General features: G+C 38.8%; 6 protein-coding genes across 10 annotated transcripts; 2 read left to right on the plus strand and 4 right to left on the minus strand.

Annotated features, from left to right (window-relative positions):
* Positions 1–238: 238 nt before the first annotated feature.
* On the minus strand, positions 239–6,128 carry LOC140765266 (UDP-glucuronic acid decarboxylase 6-like). Of its 4 annotated transcripts, none has more exons than XM_073104253.1 (13): positions 5,991–6,128; positions 4,703–4,820; positions 4,386–4,472; positions 3,706–3,793; positions 3,410–3,501; positions 2,747–2,811; positions 2,581–2,669; positions 1,753–1,830; positions 1,589–1,682; positions 1,390–1,456; positions 1,221–1,284; positions 911–951; positions 239–669 (listed from the first exon to the last, which is right to left on the minus strand). In XM_073104253.1, exons 2-13 carry the CDS (start codon positions 4,790–4,792, stop codon positions 484–486), a joined length of 1,041 nt encoding a protein of 346 aa, XP_072960354.1. In that variant the 5' UTR covers positions 4,793–4,820; positions 5,991–6,128; the 3' UTR covers positions 239–483. The 4 variants fall into 4 exon arrangements, with proteins under 4 accessions (XP_072960354.1, XP_072960352.1, XP_072960353.1 ...); XM_073104251.1 differs by lacking the exon at positions 5,991–6,128 and adding an exon at positions 5,123–5,618 and having other exon boundaries at positions 4,703–4,815; XM_073104252.1 differs by lacking the exon at positions 5,991–6,128 and adding an exon at positions 5,123–5,618.
* On the minus strand, positions 5,760–8,139 carry LOC140765268 (uncharacterized). Its single transcript, XM_073104255.1, has 5 exons — positions 7,776–8,139; positions 7,049–7,196; positions 6,695–6,915; positions 6,425–6,601; positions 5,760–6,249 (listed from the first exon to the last, which is right to left on the minus strand). The coding sequence occupies exons 1-5, from the start codon at positions 7,962–7,964 to the stop codon at positions 6,163–6,165; spliced, it is 822 nt and encodes a 273-aa protein (XP_072960356.1). The 5' UTR covers positions 7,965–8,139; the 3' UTR covers positions 5,760–6,162.
* A 669-nt stretch (positions 8,140–8,808) lies between these two features.
* Positions 8,809–11,430, plus strand: LOC140765717 (heat shock cognate 70 kDa protein 2-like). Its single transcript, XM_073104931.1, has 2 exons — positions 8,809–9,161; positions 9,532–11,430. The coding sequence occupies exons 1-2, from the start codon at positions 8,948–8,950 to the stop codon at positions 11,250–11,252; spliced, it is 1,935 nt and encodes a 644-aa protein (XP_072961032.1). The 5' UTR covers positions 8,809–8,947; the 3' UTR covers positions 11,253–11,430.
* Positions 11,431–11,676: 246 nt separating this feature from the next.
* Positions 11,677–14,505, minus strand: LOC140764817 (very-long-chain (3R)-3-hydroxyacyl-CoA dehydratase PASTICCINO 2A). Its single transcript, XM_073103604.1, has 9 exons — positions 14,293–14,505; positions 14,109–14,220; positions 13,982–14,000; positions 13,812–13,900; positions 13,670–13,723; positions 12,633–12,703; positions 12,457–12,538; positions 12,243–12,339; positions 11,677–12,152 (listed from the first exon to the last, which is right to left on the minus strand). The coding sequence occupies exons 1-9, from the start codon at positions 14,361–14,363 to the stop codon at positions 12,082–12,084; spliced, it is 666 nt and encodes a 221-aa protein (XP_072959705.1). The 5' UTR covers positions 14,364–14,505; the 3' UTR covers positions 11,677–12,081.
* Positions 14,506–15,751: 1,246 nt separating this feature from the next.
* On the minus strand, positions 15,752–19,348 carry LOC140764816 (geranylgeranyl transferase type-1 subunit beta). Of its 2 annotated transcripts, none has more exons than XM_073103602.1 (11): positions 19,094–19,347; positions 18,874–18,949; positions 18,728–18,786; positions 18,490–18,629; positions 17,833–17,888; positions 17,681–17,757; positions 17,535–17,580; positions 17,026–17,150; positions 16,563–16,630; positions 16,360–16,447; positions 15,752–16,262 (listed from the first exon to the last, which is right to left on the minus strand). In XM_073103602.1, the coding sequence occupies exons 1-11, from the start codon at positions 19,250–19,252 to the stop codon at positions 16,113–16,115; spliced, it is 1,044 nt and encodes a 347-aa protein (XP_072959703.1). In that variant the 5' UTR covers positions 19,253–19,347; the 3' UTR covers positions 15,752–16,112. The 2 variants fall into 2 exon arrangements, with proteins under 2 accessions (XP_072959703.1, XP_072959704.1); XM_073103603.1 differs by having other exon boundaries at positions 16,122–16,262; positions 16,553–16,630; positions 19,094–19,348.
* A 217-nt stretch (positions 19,349–19,565) lies between these two features.
* LOC140765089 (transcription initiation factor IIB-like) lies at positions 19,566–22,772 on the plus strand. Its single transcript, XM_073104004.1, has 7 exons — positions 19,566–19,930; positions 20,789–20,813; positions 20,983–21,112; positions 21,197–21,324; positions 21,471–21,559; positions 22,302–22,378; positions 22,471–22,772. The coding sequence occupies exons 1-7, from the start codon at positions 19,566–19,568 to the stop codon at positions 22,602–22,604; spliced, it is 948 nt and encodes a 315-aa protein (XP_072960105.1). The 3' UTR covers positions 22,605–22,772.
* The last annotated feature ends 676 nt before the right edge of the window (positions 22,773–23,448 follow it).

Genomic DNA, 23,448 nt, shown 5'->3' on the forward strand with positions numbered 1-23,448 from the left:
GAGTATTAATTGCAAGAGGATGCATCACAGCTCACAGCTTGGACTCCATAGTCCACCCACACCTCTAAGAAAATCTCATGTTAAACATACCTAATTGATTAATTTGACATGTCAACTGTTGGGAGACTCGTACGCCCAATGTAAGATTTAGTAGAGATAAACATACAATACATAAAAAAAATAGTGATTATTGTTTAAATTAAATAGTCAATTGACTACACATCTGTAGCATTTTGAAGAATACTATTAAAGGATTTTCGTTCTATGGGACTTCAGAAAAGGATAAATCCCTGATGACATCAAGTGTAGAGATGAGTGCAAATCATATGTTCCATTAATGGGACAACATCTAAGCAACCTCAGAAAAACGTCTTATATTAAACAAATTTACGCTAATAAAATACAAGGTGTATATCCTAGCAAAGATGCAACGATTAAAGCAGAAAGATCTGTGAGGCATGTATGAGGAGTTGAGTTCATTTCTTATGCTTTTCTAGGTACACCGAGCCGCTGTCGGAAATCCTCCTCCATCAGAGGTAGACCCTCGCGGAGAGTGACTTTGGGCTCCCATCCGAGAAGCTCTTTGGCCTTCGCGATATCGGGTTTCCTCTGTCTTGGATCGTCAGGGGTGTTCTCCACAATCTTCACTGGTACATTTGGGTCGATCAACTGGAATTAACAACAAAGCAAATGATCATTCTAATAAATAATAATTTCTTTCTGCAGTTTGAGCTTTGATCTGCTATTATAATTAGCAGCGACAGTTTTACAAAAGAATAATATTTGGTCGGTAGACAAGTCAAGTCATCGACATCATGAATGGTTTCGCTTAAGCAACAAGAAATTTGTTGGACATTCTTCTTGTATAGACTGATTGCAAATGCTGGTACGAAGATATAGAATAACCAACCTCCTTTACAGTCTGAGCAAGCTCCATCATAGTGAATTCACCTACAGTATCAGAGAGATGGCAATCAATATTTGCAAAGGAAGAGTGGATTGTTATACTAACATTTTTTGAAAATTTGATAAGCTACCATTTCTTAAGACTAGATACAAAAGAAAAGCTTAAATATCATGATAGTCTCTGCAACTATAGGGAACTGCTTCTTTCATTGAAGAATATAGCTACCAGATCTAGACAGCTTCCATTCAGAAGCTGTTAAAAGGCTCAAGGACCAAGGGTAATCAATCGTTATGAAGGCAAACCTCAAAATTACCTGGGTTTCCTATATTAATTGGCCCAGTGTAATCCCCTTCCATCAGCCGGATAAGACCATTAACCTACAAAATGAAAATTTTGAATTACATGGAAGCAGCCACCAGGGAACCACAACCGCTTGTGATTTAAACAATTTGTGGCAGAGAGAGAAAAAAAAAAGTGCATACCATATCAGAGACATAGCAGAAACTTCGGGTTTGGGTTCCTGGTGCTTGAACAGTCAAGGATTCACCTCTACATAATATGTTAATGCAGAAGATTGGCATTACAACCATTCATAGATAAGACAGCTTTCAGCAAATGATAGTAGTTCTCCAGTAAGTTTATGTACAGAAACAGCCTGATTTATTATGCACTAAGCATTACCGCAGTGCTTGAGCTATGAAGTTACTAACAACACGTCCATCATCAATGTTCATGCGTGGTCCGTATGTGTTGAAGATCCTAGCAATTCGGATCTCTGCCAAAGCAGAAGATAATCATTGAATAGAGGAATCTTATTTCACTTTAAGGCCATAGTTAAGTTTCACCTATGCCATGCTGCCTATGATAATCAAACATTAAAGTCTCTGCCACACGCTTCCCCTCATCATAGCAGCTCCTAACTCCTAAAAGCAAGCAAGAATGATCATATCAAAGAATATTAAAGAGAGATCAATATCAGATATTATTATGCGTATCACAGTTTGAGCATGTGCAAAATAATAATGGACCATCAAGCAAAACTTGCTATTGTGCTATTGTGTTTCGGTACCAAAATATAAACTTTAGTAAAATGGAATGTAAATGATGTTAAAGATTGCATTAACAACAAACTGCCAAGTCTCGTGGCAAACAAATACTTGTGGTTACTCGACCAGCCCTAGGTTGGGACTTCTGAGGGCAGTGATGATATTTTGATGGACTGATTGTGTACTATGTACAGGCGTAATCAGACTATTGACCATTGGAGTGAGAGAAGATTGCATAGGGTGATTCTTATCTCTTGAAAGTTGAAACTGCAAGAGATATGATTGCTGAAGTAGTGGCACTAATAGAGAGATCTTCAGACTACCAAAAGCTTCCTATTAATGCAACAAAAGTTTATCTATAAGAAAATTATAATATTAGAGATGCAATGCGGGACTAATGTATGATTACACATAAAAAAAAGAGACGAGATTATGCCTGGAAGAGTACGTAATCAAAGATGGCAATCATAGGTGTATTGTTATGCTTCAGCGAAAAGAGTAGCATATAATCTACAGAATCTAAGCTGATTATAACGCTATCAAGAGCAGAGAGTGTGTAAAGTAAATCATTATTCCTAAAATTGCTAAGAACAAACTATAGTCAGTCACTCAGATGAATTGTTGTACCGATAGGGTTAACATTGCCCCAGTACTCTTCCTTCTGAGGATGCTCAAGAGGATCGCCATAGACCTCTGAGGTCGATGTCAGTAATATTCTACAAGAAGTTGAATAAGCAAGAGTCAGAGTAGCATCCTTGATGGAGATAAAGGAATAAAGGGGGTAAGCTATTACCTAGCTCCAACTCTCTTTGCAAGCCCCAGCATGTTTAGTGTGCCAATCACATTCGTCTTTATAGTCTACAATATTGTTAAAATTCGAGTTATCACTTTCAGTTCCAACAAAAATTACCAATAGAAATGAAGATCTTAGCTCCAGTGGTGAATGAAAAATTTATGAGCTGTGAAACTGTCAAAGATTTGTTTTTCCTTTCTATGAAGGAATTCTTGACGTTGACTAGTAAATATACTTTTGGCGATAAAGAAACAGGAGGACATCTATGAGTAGGTCAGAAAGATTGCTAATTTCTGCTCAGCTACTTTGAGATCAACAAGCTATACAAAAAACATCACTTGGACAAAGCAAGTATCAATATGTAGGTTTAGGTGATGAATAGTACTTGATCTCACTAATAGGGAAGGTTCATAGAGCTAGCTATCAACTTGTGACATAAATGTCTTGACAGTATGAAGTTCTCCTAAGCAGAAATTAAAAAAATCAAGAAATATTACTGCAATATGAAATCTTAAAATTTCCTTCTGCTGGTAAATGGATAAAGGAATATAGTTATCAATAAATAATTCACTTAATCCAGATGTGCAAGATCACTTCAAAATACTAAGCTCATAATCTTCATTTAAAATATCTCAATAATGCTAATAATGAGAGTAAACATACCTTAACAGGGTTGTATTTATAGAAGATCGGAGAAGCAGGGCAAGCAAGATGATAAATTTGATCAACCTCTACCAGCAATGATTCCGTAACATCTAGAGAAAGATGTAGAACATAATGCTTTACTTCAATATGCATTTCAATTAGAAAAGTTGGTACAGTTGGAGAAGTTGAACTTTCTAAGATTAAGATTGTTTGGATGTATAGAAGCCTCTCCAACAAAGGGTAAAGCTGGATCTTAGCAAGATATAATATCATCTTAAACATTAATATTAAAAGAAAGGATTGCTGGAACTTACCATGACGAATGAGTTCAAATCTGGGATGCCCGATCCATTTTCTCAGATTGTCCTTCGAGCCAGTGAAAAAGTTATCCACAACAATAACCTGGAAAAAATAAATATAAAGACTGCTAGTTGCAAAATATCAACTAGAGGACTTTCAAATAAAAACAAACACAGAATATGGACTCGTCAAGAGATCTGTTTCCTTTCTTTTCCTTGTTGGGAGAGAGAGAGAATAATTAAGTAAGAGATTTGAAGTAACTTTTAATAGATAAAAGAGATATAAAATTATTGGTCAGTGGCCACTAGACAAATTTAGAAAGGACTCTCAAAATATAATAGGCATTTTTTATGATAACAATGCAAGCAATATTAAAAGGAAGTAGCATATGATGAATTTCACTATTTCGAGAATAAATCAATGGCATCACACCACACCACTCATGCAATGGGAAAGAATCAAGATTTAACCCCGCAACCTTACGCAATCACAAATAGAGCAGCAGATCTCAGCAGACAAAGATCCATGTTAGAGTTCGGATATATTTATACACTTAAATAAAGGACAAAAGAACAAACACCAAAAGAATTTGTCATCAGTCCTAAAGTAGTAGTGAATGGTCAGAACTACATTGAAGTCTGAATGCAGCCCACACATTCACACTCATTCAAGAATTCAGGCTATTGTTTAGTACCTCATTCGTCTCATTTTCCATCAGCTTGTCCACCAAATGGGAACCAATGAATCCAGCTCCCCCAGAAACCAAGATTCGCATATTGGCCTGTCAAAAATCTACATTACACCAACTCAAAGAATACGTATCCAAAGCAAACGAGATGAGATATCAGAAATCAAAGCATGTTAAAATCAGAGACAAATCTATAAGATCCTCAAACGTGCTACAAAATTAGAAGAAAAAAAAATACCATTCAGCATGCAAGAAAAAAAACCATACATCTAATAAATTTTGTAATAATGCGAGCGACCTGAGAATGGAGGAAGCAAAATTACCTGAAAAAATTTGGAGAACCGAAGAGGAGATGGGGTGGGAGGTGGCCTCGTGATCGTCTGCTGCTCTCCATTTGTGGACCCTTTTGCCATTACTCAGATCTCCACTCAAACACCTGATCTGCACAAAGCTTTCAATCTCTCTTCAAAGAATTCGTAAAAGTTATATCAAAAATTTAAGTTTACAGATATTACTCGACCCAGAGCTATGTTTTACAGATACAAGATCTCACACATATCCAACCGCCTCGTACCAACCGATTTTATTTTCAAAAAACTCAAAATTATACTCGAGACCAGATGTAACGCTTCCAATTCAGGCAAAGGGACCGAGAGCTATATACCAACGATCTTTTCGGGATCTGGAATCCAGATCCGAGTTTAAAAAAGCTTACCGTAAAGAAAAATCACAAGAAAATTTACCTCGAAGGAGGGGAGGGGAAGAAGAATGAAGAATTCTAGTAGGGTTTAGTAGTGGTTTTGTGATTGGGATTAAGGAAGTGAAGGATTACGTAGTCCGTTTCTAAATGCGCCTTGGATTCATCCGCACTTGGCAACGTATCGCGGCTGAAACGGTTTACGAAACACAGGTGTTTGGTATCATGTGTTTACGTCATATGACGATAATACCCCTGGATGTTAATGGATTCGGATCTTTTTAATAAGTTTGGACCCTATTCAAGTAATTGGAATGAATCAATACAGATTGTACGGCCCCGCTGTTGCCACGTGTGACTCATCCTAATGCTGAGGCCCTGGGATTGAAACCAGCGGTTACTACTCCAATATGAATTAGAGTAGAGACAACAATTTCGAATTAAGCAACTTGTGGTTTTGAGTTTTTATTTGTATGGAAATCTTCTCCCATGTTCTTATCATGCATTTGTATTTCATGTGAGACATTAGTTGAGCCATCCATCTCCATTGTATTAGAAAACTGGCCAAGATTCTTAATTTTAAACAAGGATCAATGAATATTTCCAGATATAGTTGTCCAAATCAAAGAAATATTAACCATAGCTACATGGTTGATAGGTACAACCCACCTCACCTCATGGAATAAGAACAAGGGCAATCATCTTATATAATGCCTTTTAGTCAATTCTCAACACAAGCCTCAAAACCTTCCACAAATTTCCATCTATAGGTGCATTTGATGTGCCTGGTGACTAGTAAAATGAAAACACAGACAAATATTATAAAAGGAAGTGGCAACAAACTGCTTGTAAACAAGTCGAAATCTTCTACTGCAATATTAGGTAAATCACTGATCTTAGCTCTCTTCATATACCTCAGGCACCAGTTGAACTCGCACAATAGAACAATAGAAGGATGTTGCAGATACACAGCATATCCCGAGGTAATGGCGATCAGCAATCACGGAGCTCTCTCATAGTAAATGTAACTTTAGGTTCCATTTATATCTCAACATGAAATAAATACATATTTGAGAAGTGGGATTCCTAAAAGATATCTGGGTGGAAGCGACTTGGAATGGAATCAGCTTCTTGTGCTCTTTGTAGATGGACCTTCAATGTATAATTGTTAAGCTGCAAAAGAAGAGGGGGCAAAAAAGAAGATAAACAATTGGGATGAAGCATCCCTCGACATCACATCTTCCTAACAGAAGACAGCGGCAGATAATCCAAGTTTTTCAAAGAGAATTTAGTTTTGAACATGGCTAAGACTTCCAAAGAAACATAAGTAGAAGTTGCTCTTAATTACCTCTAAAGTCCGGATCTGCTCTTGGTATTGGCCTATAATAAGCTTCAATTGTTGCATCTCCTTTAGCTTGTCCTCATGCTGCAAAGTTTGTTCATGCTGAATAGCAACAGCTCTCCTCAGAATTTGATTGTCCCTCAACAAACACTGCAACTGCTCTTTGAGAGCATTCATCTCCTCCTAGTCCATAATCAACAAAATGAGAGATGAGAACTCGTCTAAGACACAGGAATAACGTGCTTACACGCAAATAAGCACAAAGTTCACATTTACCTCCACCAATGATGTGGTACCTGCAGCTGCATTTCTTTCAAATGCCTCCAAGAATTTCATAGCACGACCTCTAACATCATCCCAATCTGAGGCATTCACCATTTCTTGCACAAACATATCGACCCAAGAAGACCTATCAGGGAGCGTCCTACATTCTGTATCTGCATTCTGACTACGAATCCCTTCAGCATGCTCTTCAGATATTTGCAAGTTCATCGCACCTAGCACATGATGACAGATAAAGAGATAAATAGGGATTATCAAATATACACAATTTGATGTCCTGCCCACCATTAAACTAAAATAGGAGGAAAAGAAAAGCCCGGGAAGGAGATCAAAGTTCCGTTTCCTAACCTTCAGTAATGTTGCCATTCGATAAGAGTGACGTGTTGAGACCTGCTGACTCATTTCTGGCAGAAGCATCACCGAGGCACAAAGCATGAAGACTCTTAATGGCGTCATCAATTTTGTGATCATGACTATTTAGAACAGTTTCCACAACCTATCCAATAGTTTCAAATATCATTAGCTATCAGTAAGGAACCCAAAAAGAAAAAAAAAAAAAACTGAATATTGAAATTTATAATTAAAAAGGATAATTTGATTATATTATTGACACACGACCAACCTTGTTTAAAAGGTCAAGCCAACAAACTGCTATAGACAATTATAAGGAACTGCATAGATCTAGAACTGCAGCTTCTACCATATAAGATGACTCTTGGCTTCAGCAGTCTATATCGTCACGATAAATTCTAATTAAATTCATCAACATAAGCTAAACAAACAACCACCTTGCAGGATATCTTGCTCGCATGAAGCTAATACCATCCCTTTCTGCCATCACGCTAAGAAGAGAAAACATTTAGCTACATATACTAAAAAGGCACAAACATCCAATCTCTTTCATTTCTAAACTATCCCATTCACAAAATTATATGAAAGAACCTGTCATTCCTTTCCCATTGCTTTCTTCTATATCAGCAAGATCTAAACGCATATTACTTGGTTAAACCATGAAGCATAACATCAATAATCTCGATCAACGAGGAGAAGAGGAGATCAAAGAGAAGGCGAATACCTCCCGATCCATCGAAGGGAACATGCGAAGTAGTACGGACACCTTATCCTCGGATCCGAATCCGAAATCTGAGGATCGGACAGGGGATCCGTATAGGGAGCAGCGAGGCCGCTTCGCCGACGGGGTTGGCAACGGAGATCCGAAGATTTCCTCGAACCCTAGGCGCTTGCCGCAGACGCCCGCAGACATGGCAGCGAAGCCCTATCCCTTTGCACAAAACCCTAGGGTTTTGATCGAAACCGACCCCTTCTCCTCTTCCTCTCCAATTTTTCCGCCCCCCCCTTTCCGACTCCTTTCTCTCGTCAAGACCCTAAATCGTTTGATCTGAAATGGTTCGTCTCTTGTCCCTATGTCCTGTTTACTTTATCAATCACGGTGGCTTACAGAAACGTCCCTTAGTTTCCTTGATTTCTTAATGGCAACCCTTTACTATCCAATCATAACTTTATTAGCGGTCACAATCCTAATAGAATTTAGTTTTAAACCAATAGCAGCAGTCCTACGCTCAAATCTAGTTACAACGAATAAAACCCATGGGCTTTATATTTGGACCGACATGGTAATGCTATTCGATCCATTTAGCCTCCAAATCTTCTTTTTTTCTTTTTTCTTTTTTTAAAAAAAAAACTCAAATATATCAATTGTATCTGCCACCTAAGTCTAATCTTGGCCCAAATTTTCAATAGAGTTGACTTAAAGCTAAAATCTTGGCCCAAATCTTCTGTCGTTTGTTATGCTTCATCTAAACTGATGAAGTGTTCTAATTTAAGTTGGCCACGTCTTCTGTCTTAAAAATAAAATTTAAAAAAAAAAACAACTGAAATTGACACATATCTATCAGAAGATCAGATCAATCAATTGAGGGCTGAGATGCTTTCATTAGACTCGTAATTCTTCCCTCCTAATCAAGCCAGTGAGGCTTAGGTGGCACCAATAAATATTTCTGGAGAAGTCGAGGGGGTGGTCGAACAATCCATCTGTGCCCGATCCGACGGCTCGAATCTATCGTCAGAACCTTCCGGAATTAAAAAGCTCTCCTATAAAATCCCACCACCACCTCCTCCTCCTCCTCCTCACTCCAAGAAAGTCTCGTTAACCAAAAAGATCTTATAAGAGTTCACTAAATTTCCGTCTCTGTTTCGATTCAAGCTTCGTGATCTACGAAACAATCCATGGCGGGGAAAGGCGAAGGTCCGGCGATCGGGATCGATCTCGGGACGACGTACTCGTGCGTCGGTGTGTGGCAGCACGATCGCGTGGAGATCATCGCGAACGACCAGGGGAATCGTACGACTCCTTCCTATGTCGCGTTCACTGATACGGAGCGGCTTATCGGAGATGCCGCCAAGAACCAGGTCGCCATGAATCCCACCAACACCGTTTTTGGTAAGTTCTCGTATGTCTTCTTCACCTCTATGTTGCTGTTAAGCTTTGCGCTCGAATTTTCTCTTGAGGCCTTTCGCATTCAAGATGAGGTTAATCTACCTCTCTGATCTGGGAGTTGCGAGTCGTAATGATGATTTTACTGGCTTTAATTATATGTAGGTCGGTGTAATGTAACTATGGTGCTGATTTTTATGGATTAAAATTATATTAGCAATTATCTTATTTTAATTTTGCCTCTAGATTACTACCAGATTATTACATTCTATTACTCTAATTTGGGAGATATAAATTCTTCTTCGATTAACCCTAATGTCTTGCTTGAATCATGCTTTAATCATTACTAATTAAACTCATTTTCTTGCTATTGCAGATGCTAAGCGTTTGATCGGAAGGCGATTCAGCGACCCCTCCGTCCAGAACGACATGAAACTGTGGCCATTCAAGATCATCGCCGGTCCCGGCGACAAGCCGATGATCGTCGTCCAGTCCAAAGGCGAGGAGAAGCAATTCTCCCCCGAGGAGATATCTTCCATGGTCCTCTCCAAGATGCGAGAGATTGCGGAGGCCTTCCTCGGCCGCGCTATCAAGAACGCCGTCGTCACCGTCCCGGCCTATTTCAACGACTCGCAGCGCCAGGCCACCAAGGACGCCGGCGTCATCGCCGGACTCAATGTCATGCGGATCATTAACGAGCCCACGGCGGCCGCCATCGCCTATGGCCTCGACAAGAAGGCGAGCAGCTCCGGGGAGAAGAATGTGCTAATTTTCGACCTTGGCGGGGGAACCTTCGATGTCTCTATTCTGACTATTGAAGAAGGTATCTTTGAAGTGAAAGCGACGGCTGGTGATACCCATCTCGGCGGAGAGGACTTCGACAACAGGATGGTGAACCATTTCGTTCAAGAATTCAAACGCAAGCACAAGAAGGACATAACTGGCAACCCAAGAGCTCTGAGAAGACTAAGGACTGCGTGTGAGAGGGCAAAGAGGACTCTCTCTTCCACTGCCCAGACCACCATTGAGATCGATTCTCTCTACGAGGGGATCGATTTCTACTCCACCATAACCCGTGCCAGATTCGAGGAGCTCAACATGGATTTGTTCAGGAAGTGTATGGAGCCGGTGGAAAAGTGTTTGAAGGATGCCAAGATGGACAAGAGCAGCATCCACGATGTCGTACTCGTTGGTGGATCTACTAGAATTCCAAAGGTGCAGCAATTGCTCCAAGACCTCTTCAATGGCAAGGAGCTCTGTAAGAGCATCAACCCCGACGAGGCCGTCGCCTACGGCGCCGCCGTCCAAGCCGCCATTTTGAGTGGCGAAGGCAACCAGAAAGTCCAAGACCTTCTTTTGTTGGACGTCACGCCTCTCTCCCTTGGTTTGGAGACCGCTGGCGGCGTCATGACTGTTTTGATTCCTCGGAACACAACCATCCCAACCAAGAAGGAGCAGGTCTTCTCTACTTATTCCGACAACCAACCTGGTGTTCTCATCCAGGTCTATGAAGGCGAGAGGACGAAGACGAAGGATAACAACTTGTTGGGCAAGTTTGAGCTCAGTGGCATCCCTCCTGCTCCCAGAGGAGTGCCCCAGATCAATGTCTGCTTCGATATCGACGCTAATGGGATCTTAAACGTCTCCGCAGAGGATAAGACCACCGGGCAAAAGAACAAGATCACCATTACTAATGACAAGGGGAGGCTGAGCAAAGAGGAGATCGAGAAGATGGTGCAGGACGCGGAGAAATATAAGTCGGAGGACGAGGAGCACCGGAAGAAGGTGGAGGCGAAGAACGCATTGGAGAACTACGCCTATAACATGAGGAACACTATGAAGGATGAGAAGATCGGAGCGAAGCTGGCGCCGGCGGATAAGAAGAAGATTGAGGACGCGGTCGAGCAGGCTATCCAGTGGCTCGACGGGAATCAGCTGGCTGAGGTGGACGAGTTCGAGGACAAGATGAAAGAGTTGGAGAGCCTATGCAATCCCATCATTGCGAAGATGTATCAGGGTGGTGCCGGCGGGATGGATGAGGATGGCCACGGCGACAGCGCCGGTGGCGCAGGACCGAAGATTGAGGAGGTTGATTGAGGTGATCATCTTGGTTGATGATTCAGCTGTGTGCGTTTGAGGGACCGTGCAGTTCTTTTTCTGTATGTTTTAGTGTTATGGAGTTCAGTCTGTATTCTATGAAGATTTCTCGTTTTTGTTAGACTATGCTCAGATATCTGTATCTGATATATAGATGAAATAAAACGTTTGTTTGACATTTCCCCGACTCATAAAATTGGTGGAAGATTTCCTGCTAGTTACTCAAAGCGAAGCAAATGGTATTTAAGCCCTGAACTGTGTTATTCTCACATCATAGATGAGAGACCAATGATTGTTATACCCTCTGAGTCCAATATCAGGGATACCTGAGACTAATATTATTTATTGGTCATCACATAGTATTTTGGCAGGTAGACTTGGTGTAAGAATTGTATCTGTTAACCACGAGAGATGATACTGCACATACACAGAAGGCATGGTCATAATAACATTTAGCTTGTTGAACCAGATTTGTTACAACGGACTAATGGAGCAACGAGATACAAGCTTTCAGTTTTTAACAAATTAGGATTATCAGTATGGAGCACATTCAAATAATCAAACTTAGCTATTTCAACAACTACACAAGCCTTGGCTTAAAAAAAGTAACTAAACACCATCAGATAACCATAGCCAACAGAGAATAGAAAGAAACCAAGCTTCAATTTTTACAGCTCTATTTTACCATTGCTTCTGACTTCAGATAGGCTGTACTAGAAGATAATTCGGCAAAGCAGCAAGATAAGCAGCAAAAACAGATGGTCTCATAATTTAGTTGATCAGGATTATGTTGTTTTTGCCTTTTCTACCTTTTATTTAATGAGAGAGGTTATGCTGTCTTTGACTTTGCGAGAGCCTTCTTTCTCTGACCAAGCATGTACGTGTACATGTGGGGGCTACCTGCAGCAAAGGATGCAATCAGCCCCTGAGCAAAACCTGCTAGTTCCAAAATAATCACTAGATGCAAGGAGAAAATGTAAGTAGATGTACCTGGGGCATAGATACCAAGTACAAGGATTGATGTGTAGAAGTAATCGAAGGAGAAGTTCCACTTGTTTGGCATCCTAATGCAGTATTTATCAGATGCCTGCCATATCCACAAATAGGATCAATTAAAGCATTGGCAGGAAATCTTCAATTTTACAGAACTGTCATATCAAATATCTAATTTGAGGTCAATCTATCATCGCAAATATGCTAGTACCTTAATGTAGGGCAAGCCAAGGTATATCAGGCCAATTTCGCTGGTGATGCCAGTTGGATACAATAACAGGAAAGTGCTGTATCTGCAAAGTATTCATTTCAATGTGAATGAAATTAACTAATTTGGCAGGAAATACAAGTACCACAATAGTTACTACACTATGGAGTTGTACTTACCTAAGCCACAAGAGCCAGGAAGGTGCAAAGCCAAGAGCCTCTTTCATACCAAAGAAAGAATACCTTATAATCTGCAAAGAGCAAATGATGCTTGTGATTGTTATTCAATCTCTCACTATGCAGATGAAAACCTATAGCATAAGTTATTTAAAAAGTATATACAGAGAGCCAATTTCCCCAGTTATGCAGATAAATTATCTAGATTCTACAAGAGATGACCACCTCTTTGATTAGCTAGATTGACCAGCCAATAACAGGTTGGTGGTTATCAGCTTCAAAACAAGTAGGACAAGGAAACATGTATTCAATTTCAAAGGTGAATTTGCTAGCATTGATAGGGGAAAAGAAATTGGAAGGTGAACTCGAAACAATTCTACTAGATCAGATTCCTGTTGTTCCTGAATTTATGGGGGTTAAACATCTATCAAATTGTTCCAAACAAGCTATTAATTTTAAGTCCCTCTTAATATAACCTGGCAGTTTTTTGTCAAAAAAATATAACCTGGCAGTTGAGAATAATCTTTTCTATGAGTTCTACGGTAGATTCATTAAATGAGCTGGTAATTAGCAAGTGTACTGAAATAAATTAATAACCTTCAGTATATGACAAGTTACGGCAAATTAAGGTTCATTAGCAATCAAATTATGCATCTCAAGTCCTCCCACCATTAACATAATTAATTTGACATGCAAAATTAAACTCCACCAATGATCAAAGAATATAACTCAGTACCTCTCATCGTTAGATGCACTCATGCACATAACTCGCTACCTAACATAAATATATTTTGATAGTACAATATTGTAAGTTGCATCTCCCCATTTTAACTAATTTATCAGAGAAGCCATCAGAACTATATGCATCCACAAATTAGACATTAAACTGCCAATAGGAATGCATGTCAATCTGTCAGGATTGTTAGAAAAACAAGACCATGTTGGCAAAGTAATAATTATTTCACTGCTCAAAGACAAATTTTCCAATTCATCAAACATGCTAACGATAACTATAGCATAATCAAATTATTAATCCGCACCTCAGTAAGAGACCAGCTGATAACCAAGGAGCTAACAAGGATATGTGTCCTGATCTGTTAAAAAATTGCACCATTTAATAAATTAAGCATCATTGGTTAAACTGGAAAAGAAAATAAGGATTAGAAAACAACTCAGTAGTACCTCAGGGAAACTCCACAGGATGCCCCAAGTAACAAACAACCTTGATCCAATTTGAGGCAAAGTCGCTGATACCGGTGACCTAACCAGTCCTATTCGATACAATCCAATACTGACTCACAACCACTAAAAATGAAGCAAATCAATGGATAAGAAAGCAAAAGATTCCTCACCTACAAGGCCATGAAGGATCTGCACACCCATAAACACAAAAACAAAAAAATCAACCAAGATACATCTAAAATTCTTAAAAAAAAAAGAATCAAGTAAAAGAGGGGGGACAATCAAATTCTTCAGCACCTCCAACACTGCCGCGGTCTGCGCAAGCTGCAGAGGCTTCTCCACGGCATCGTACACCGCCGTGTGCCCGGATTCGCTCAAAGTTTTGAGAGCAAAGTATAGAACCTGGAACCTGCACCAAATCAAACAGATCAGTAGGAATTAGGAACGGTATCATCGGATCTAAGAGCAAGAAGACGACTACCATCCGACGAACACGGTCCAGTTGTAGACGGAGAGATAGACCCGCTTGAGGGTAGAGAGGAATCCCGCCATTACAATCTACGAGAACTGATATCAGAACGGGATCAAGGTCATAGATCTAAGCTAAATCTAGTCTAGGGTTTTAAAAGGAGAGGCGAGGTAGCTCTGGGAGGAGGTAGCAATAGTTGGCTCACAATAAGCAGCATAGCACGATAAGGATGCATTTAAGTTTTAGTTGAGCGGATCAACAACTAATTTTAAATGCAATACTAACTTACGCTTCGCTGTTGGAGTAGGAGCGCACGATAAGGATGGATGCATTTAATTAATATTATACGAGTGGAAGCAAGGCCAAAGAAAATTTTCTGGTGAACTTACTAGGCCCTGACGTGACGTGGCATCGATCGGATCCACTAAGGATCCGATATGATCAAATTGGTTATCCCCAAGTCAAACCTAAGAACCTAGATTGGAACTCTAGTTTATTATTATTATTTTTTTTCTGAAATCCATCATTTAGGATAATAAATTTAGTAGATTTGATTAAACTTAACTAACGCTTGTGTCAAAATTTTATAATTGTAGTCGGATTTGATGAGAATTTATTCAATATTAGTGATACTGAGTGCATTAATTTATATAGATCTATGTCACGATTGTAGTTTGTTGGTTCCCATGATAGTTGTAATTGAAGTGATTAAGGTGAAGGTACTTGGATTCATTTGACGGCTAACTAAATCCAACAAATAATTAAGTCCCTTCAATGGTTGCCTCTGCATTATTTGAGGGTTTATTTAAGCCTTCTGAACTGTTCTTATTATGTTTATGAACATATTGGTCTTATTTTTTTTTAAAAAAAAAAGAGAGAGAGAGAGAGAGAGAGAGAGAGAGAGAGAGAGAGAGAGAGAGAGAGAGACTATATTGTTCTTTTTGCAGATCAGAAAACCTAAAAATCCAGCAAGATCATCAACTACCATTTACAGCGACTTGCCTGGCAGATAGAATTATTTTTTGTTTTTGTTTTCCAAAGCTACTCTCTTTCATATGGAGAGCATCTACATTAGATGAGAGAAACTTTTATATTCTTTTGTGTATTTTAAGTTGCTATTTTCACACCATGAGAGCAGAATGGTATGGCAGGCGATGAACATAATATCCATTGTTCATAATCTTTCCAACCTCTTTAGAACTGATTGTGACAATAGATCATATTATCTCTATTATGGTGGTAAGCCTTTCATGATCTGTATGCTGAAGTGTTTATATGTGTGATTTGCCTTGGTGTTGTTCTGGACCATATCGCATGATCTTTATACATGCTGTTAGTATGACATCCAGAGAAATGAATTTAATTAACGGCAATGCTTTGTGGTAAAAGATGCACTTATCTTTGCCGTGCTTTTCTCCCCCACCTAGACGTTAAAGAATATCCCAATACAAAAGTTGGATAAAGACAAGGCTAACAAAATTCACGAGGGTTACACCTTAAGTTTTATTATGTACACCATCTCCTGTTTCTAAGGTCTGCCTTAGTGTCCACAAAACTGTAACGGATGAACCTGAACTGGTTTCTTGGGAGAGAATAATTTACTTATTGGTACAACACATATTGAATAAAATAAGCCATTGCAGCAATCCACTGAGACACATAAGATAAACATTTAAGGCCCTGAACTCTTAACTATTTCCAGTCTTCAATGTAAATACCTTATCGCCGTTCAGTCTTATCTCCAGCAAATATCTGCATCAGGTTACTGATTCTTTGTCCGCAATGCTCATAAATTAGATCACTTGAAAGCAAGAAAGACAAATGAGAGTTGCTCAATCTCCATGATCTGATATTGTGATTCCGAGTTCAACACATAGTGGGTGGAGTCCTTGCTCGTCCAACAAGCTCAGTGCAGCAAATCCATAATAAGAATGGTAAATATCAGGTATCCGGTCGTTGGGAAACTTTGTGAAGCCACCATACTGATGCAGACAACAAGAGGAAAAGAACAAGTAAGAATAGAAGCAAGGAATTCAACATAAATGTAGCTACTGATGGGAGAAGACAAAACAGCAGTACCGGTGATTGGCAAGATAGCAGGAAATTACGTATAGCATCACTGTCTAAGAACTTGTGGGCACCTAATATCTTGAGGACACCACCAACCCTGCATGAAACAGAATGACCAGAGAAACGAATAAGAAATATTGTCAATTTTCTTTTATGTTCCCCTTTGAGAACATATGCTGCTGGTGCCTGCAAAAAGAACTACCTGTACATACCAAAATGCATAACATGTATCGCTGGGCTTGTTGGCTCTGCCTTGAAATCCGCCATCGGTCACTTGTCTCTATAGCAGCAAAGAATGAAATTAGGCTATCCGCTCTTAGATAACTGCAGCTGCTTTCGCCTTGTCATCAAAATAATTTAAAGTATGTTCTTGTAGGTAACATTGGAAATTAATTTACTCTTTCTTTTATTCTTTTAATTTTTTAAAAAAATTCTTGACATGCTAAGAGGTGCTCTGTGAAGAAAAACAAAAGTAACTAACTGTAGTGGTCATTACAAGCCTTAGCTGACTTTGAAATATGCCTGCACTGGATTGCAAAAATATACTTAAGGTTCTAAATTGCTGCCACAAGTTGATATCCAACTCTGTTATGTAAGTGCACACTGTGCCTGAGGGTTTTTCTCATAAGGGGACACCGTATCATCTGCTAAGTGAATGCTTTAAACAAAATGTACCTGCAAGCTCCATTCTATAAGCAGTGGCACATCAATGGGGGAGGACACTGCTGATATAGATGAAATATCACTTTCCAAAAAGCCCATCAGCTGGAGAGCTGCAACTGCACAGTAAGCCGCTCCACCTGTGTCACTAAGACGATGATAGAAGTTCGGCCCTCAGTGAAGAAATGCTGAATAAGTAGACACGATAAGTCGTAACGCTAATGATATACAGACAAGGGAATTCTGAGAAGACTTGTCTATGAGAACATCATGAACCAGTGAAGATGAACAAACCAGTCTAGAGATACAAGCTCCCATAGTACTACCCTATACACATCCTAGTATTCATGACATATACACACAGCAAAGAGAGAAATGAACATTGCATAGAAGATATAGAGATTTAACAGAAGGTGACTCAGATACGAATGTAAATACATTCTGCAAATACAATAACTACTTTTAGCTGAAAATTAAGGATGTGAAAAGGACATAGCAATATCAGCAATAGAAAATCAGCTTACCATGAGATTCAGCACCTGGTACTAGGCCAAAGCCACCATCATATGACTGTAGAAAATATATAGAAACATTAGGATTTGCTAGGGAATTCAAGAGTACAGTGGTCATCTTAGAAAAAGAGGCATCCAGAGCTTCTTGACCCACTTACTTGGCATTTAAGTATATATTCTTTGGCCTTTTCTTTGTCCATTCCAGTCCAGTTATTTAGCATGAAAGAGATGGCAGCTGAAAAACAAATTTAACGATATAACTGAACATAACTAGCAAAATGGAAGAAAGGAACATGCAAAATTTTCTCACCAGCACAATACACAAAGCGGAGGTCTCTTTCTGCCCCAAAACATATTGGCATAAAGCTGTCAGGAAATGTGTAAAAAAAAGTAGTTTCTTCAAAATTCAAATGGAATCCAAGAAATAATGCTATCTATTTAGATCATCAACTTGGCATAAATATCTCGGTGCAGATGATATGCAAGTGGTTTGGCATTTGTCATCTCTACATAACACAGACATCCAACCACAGATGTAAAAGTAATTGGAAATATCTTTATTGATCACAATGATTACATAAAGTAGGCATGCCAATTTGTCAGTTGCAAACATATGTATACTTCCTAATTGCTAGAGTATTCCTACCTGCACATATAAGAAGAGGTCCACAATCCACATGCAACAGCATTCAAAATAAAGGATCTTTTTCTAGTGGTATATTCACAGAAGACAAAGTATAGCAAAATAGAGCCCACTGGCCTAGTAGATGAGACGTACACTCCACTATCTTGTCAAAACAGGTTTTTTTTATTTTTCTGCTCAAAGTCGAATAATCTTAACAGTCGTGATGCCCTTCAATTGAAGGAGAAACAATGAATTGTATGCAGAAATATGTCAAACTAGCTACATGTCTGTCTCTACACTTAAAGAGATATACTTAAATTCAATCAGAGATGGCATGTATACCTTCCATCCGATTGTTGAAGCTTCCTCATTGAGATCAAAAGTGCTTCAGAATCGATATCAGACAAATCGTATCCAACCATCTTCAAAATGGCGAGAGCGGAATAGGTACTTGCTAAATTACTAACATTGTGACTTGAAATCTGCAGAAATAAGATAATAACAAACTCTCAAAAGTAAATATCTAACATCGAATATATAAAATTAAACAACAAAATAAAGCAAATAAGCAGCGGAATACCTCACTATTATGGCTAAAGAATTGAGAAGTCCTAGAACCAGAGAAACCAAAAAATTGCCCTGAGACAGAGTTACTTAATTATTCACACTATGTGTTATAATCTAGAGAGAACAAATAAACGCGTAGAGAAGGATTCAAAGAATTACCATTATCCAAGTCAAAATTGTCTCTTGGATGAGATTGGAAGGATAAAACCCAACTGGCAATTTGATCCTTGTCAACCTAAAGAAAAAGAATAAAGAAAAAAGAAAACGATCGTCGAATAATTATTAGGAGTAGATCTGAGAGTTTTTTTTGGATCGATGGAGGAACTAAGAATTAGGGGTGATTTGGAGGTAGTAATTGGGCGGATCCAAGAAAAGGTACCCGATCTAGGGCGCGGAGGATGGCGAGGCCGGAGACAGCGAAGTAGGCGAGGGTGAGGCGGTTGATCTCCTGGGTCGCGTACTCCTCCGGTAGCTCCTCCAGCATCATCTCCAGGAAGGCGATGTGCCGCTCTCGATCGAAGCCCGATGACCCTTTCATTCCACCACCCCGGCTGTGCGGTGATCGAACCTCGGGAGTCCTCTACCTTTGTTAAGATCTTTTGTTTTGCGCTCCCGAGACGAACTTTTATGCGAACGCCCGAGCAAATATACTCTCCCCGCCCACTTTATTCCAATTCCGAATCCAGTTCGTTTTTATGATCCGAATCCGACTTTGACTAGACTAGACTGATTGACTCCGTAACGAACTGATGCCCCCCCCCCCTATAAAATAGGAAGCCGCAGCTCTTTTCTTGCATTCATTCTTATCAACTTCTTTCTTCTTTGCAATCAAATCAAGAAGAGAGAAGGATATGGGGGATGAGATATCTTATTGTTTGGACTGCCGGGCGAGCACCGTGACGGTGTTCGACCGCACGACCGGCGACTGCATCTGCACGGAGTGCGGCCTCGTACTGGAGGCGCGCATGGTCGACGAGACTCAGGAGTGGCGCCAATTCGCCGACGATTCGCGCAGCAACGACCCCAACCGCGTCGGCGGCCGAGTTAACCCACTCCTTGACGACGGCTCCCCCGAAACCATCGTCATCTCGACTTCTTCTGGCGGTGGCCGTACCTCCTCCCTCCCCAGGTCGGTAAATTTGAAGAGTGAACGCTTCGTTGATCCCAAAAGAGCGCTTGTTCGAGCTTTCGATGCCATCTCCGCCATGAGCGATAGGTACATCTTACGACGCCAAAGTATATAGTTAGTCTCCTTCAGTTTCGGGTTTACGTTACAAATTTATGACATGTGTGTGTCTTTTGGTCTCTCTCTCTCTCTCTCTCTCTAATATTTCGAGATCCCTTTAGTCAACTAGTGAGATAAATAATGGTTTCAGCTTTGCTGGATATATTGAGATTATAACAACCCAACATTCTTTTAAGAGAGGATTCTAGTCTCTACTGCGTATTATGATTCATATGTTAGGGTTTTAGAGTGTTTCTTTAGAGTTAAATGTATTTGTATATTACAGTACTTACTGTATTTATATTCAAAATCATTTTATTTTATTTTCAAAAATATTAAATCAGTTTTTATACTTATGATTAAAATAAAAATACTAGCTTTTCTATTAAATTTAATCAAGTAACATAGTTATTTAGTAATATAGTTGTATTCTCTCAAATTATGCATGTTTCTCTAACAAACATAATAGAGACATTTTAGTCATTTTGGTTTCACCTAGTTAAATTTAACTGAAAAATTAATAATTTTAGTTTAATCATAAGTATAAAAATTGATTTGAGATTTTTTAAAATTCAGGAGATAAATGAAAGATAAAATATATTTAACCCTTAATTATATTACCAAATGAAGATTTAACCCTCCCCAATTCTCTTTAAAAGAAGTTAAACTATATGCAATGAAAGTGTCTGCCTTCATAAGTTAAACTATTCTTTGGGTACGTACAATTTTTGAGGTTCCCTGTATATTACTTGTAGTCAGAGTAAGTTATAAATCTTTACTTGTTTTGACTATATATGCAAATTATTTAGGAGTTACTGATGTAACTTTTCCTTTTCTCCAATGTTTCAGGTTGTGTCTCCTTACCACTATCAAGGTATGAGTTTTATTTTTTTTTTCTCTCTTAGAATGCTAATTATATATATTTCTTTGTTCTTGTTCATAATTCTATCTACAAACTAGAAACTCGTGATTATCTTTGTAGAATATGCAACTGGAGTATAGCATGGAGCATGGTTGCCTGACATCTGAATTTTACTTTGAAGGATCGCGCCAAGGAGATATATAAATCAGTTGAAAAGGAGAAGATTCTCTGTGGAAGAAGTCAAGATGCTTTTCTAGCTGCATGCTTATTTGTTGCTTGTCGACTGGAGCATACCCCACGAACAATGAACGGTAAACAAATTATTTGAAATCATGGAGTATGTGTATATATTCTGTTTGTAAATTATGTAACCTGGTAATTTTATTTTGAACTAGAAATATGTACTGTTGCCAATGGAGCTCCCAAGAAGAAAATTGGTCAGTATGTCAGCCGCATTGAATCAGAGCTGACTAGGTTGGGTCAATCAAAGGAGGACGGCGTAATAAATCCTGGAGTTTTCTTGGTAAGTCTGATGATTCCATAACAAATTATACATCATCTCTGATTTAGAAATCTTTCAAGTAATGCAGATATTAAAAAGTTCTTTCCATTGTTTAGGCCTTGTAACTTGTTTGAGTCCTTTTGCTTTATGTTGTTTTTCGTTCACAGAGACGCTTTTGCTCTAGCCTTGGATTGCCGAACGAAACGGTTAAGGTTGCACAAGAAGTAATCAAGAATTTGGATGATATTGATATAAGGTAATCTATTTTCATAACAATGCTCTAATGTGTATTCTTATCTGCGAGACTGTGAGTCATGATACTAATGATTCTACTATTATAGAACCTCGTCTTCTTTATGAGAATCTTTAGTATCATAAGTGGACTGGTACCTAATCTGAGCATTGTTTGATCAAACGAGATAAAGAAACAGAGAGTTAGAATGGAGATAAACAAGCTTGATGAGGGATTATGTACAGTCTGTTATATTACCAAATCGTATCTACATTCATATCACATGTTTCTACATAATAAAGAGGAAGTACTAAGTATCTATTATCCATCAACAATTTTACAAAATTTTCAGTTTAGGGAATCAAAAGGGTCATTAAATTTCTCTTTTCCAGGAACTTCAATAGCAACTCTGATTTAGAATTCGCTTCAGGATTTTGTGAATGGTAGAATCCAATTCTGATAAGAACGTCTGAAGCTTTCAAATGTCTGTGAGAGAAATAAGAATGATTTAAACCTTAATTAAATATTTGATGTTGAGCTTTCTTGCACTACTAGCTTTATTAGTTATCTTGCTAGAATTAGCAGTATAAGTTTCTGAAGTTAGTATCAACTATTTATAGAGACAGCGAAATGCAATCAGCATCCTTGATTCCCTCAACAGGGGGAAACAAGTATAGGAATCAATGTCACACTCTGTACATAAGACGTAGGTATCTGAATCCAACTTGCTCTTGTTCATTTCCAAAACATTACAATGCTTGTGCAGGAGATCTCCTGTGTCTGTGGCAGCAGCTGTGATTTACATGATGACACAGCTATCAAATATCAAGAAGCCTCTCAAAGGTGTTGTTTATAGGCTTCTATACGTCATTGGTTTCTCATTATATTTAGATATGAGGTATCAACATTTTGTTACTTGAATGATGATGGTGCAGATATTGCGCTTGCCACCGGTGTGAGCGAGAACACCATCAAGAAAGCATACTCAGATATATACCCTTACGCTTCCTTGCTCGTACCGAGTTCATTTGCAAATAATGGTACCCTCAGCTGCCTCTCTCAGCCATAATTATCACCTTGTGTTCCTTGCAGCGCATTCGGTTGTGCTGTTCTTCTATTATTAATGTAGATAGGGGCACGTTGTTGATCAGTCATTTGTTTCGCTGAATGTAAAGGCTCAAAGTGTTGAATGGACAAACAAGCAATGCTTTTGTCCTATGAGCTTCGATATATATATATATATATATATATAGCTGGAAATGATTCACTGAACTCTGTAAATTTTCAGATTATAATGCAAAACTTCTGAGTCGAAATCTAACGATGAGAGGCGGTAAGCACTTGAGATGTGTGCTCTGGAATAAACCAGACATTTACTGGAAAGTAGATGTGCAATGGTTTTTTTTAAAAAAAATTTATCCATTGACCGAAAGGGATCTGAGATCCTTGCAAAGGTCCTGAAAACAGTGGCTAGTGGTGGTCTTCCTCAACTGTACCAACGGAGAAGAGTTCAGGTTCTCATTCTTCAAGCAAGAAACAAAAGATAATGAAGCTTTAATTCTGCAGCATTGCTGGGAGACCTGGAAGAAGCTCTTCAAAATGTCAAGAGTTACTAGGCTGAATCAATGAAGTAGATTGTAGAACAGAAAGAGATGCAACTAGCCTCGCAATTTTTTACTTTTGAATTTATTTGATACCGATCTAAATAGCAGGCATGACGAAAGGAAAATGTAGAGCATATTATATTTAGTGGATAAGCAAAAGCATATCTGCGTTGAATTGATTTGTAAAAGTATATGAAGTCCTACCATTTCTTAGTAATTTTACATCTCTGTCATCCTCCTTAAGAAATCTATCTGTCACAATCCAAATTCTAGCATTCTTTCATGTGACAACAGGATTAGTAATACATC

The sequence above is a fragment of the Typha angustifolia genome, chromosome 8 (assembly GCF_048772165.1).
Source record: "Typha angustifolia cultivar Huaian chromosome 8, ASM4877216v1, whole genome shotgun sequence".
NCBI classification, from domain to species: Eukaryota; Viridiplantae; Streptophyta; class Magnoliopsida; order Poales; family Typhaceae; genus Typha; species Typha angustifolia.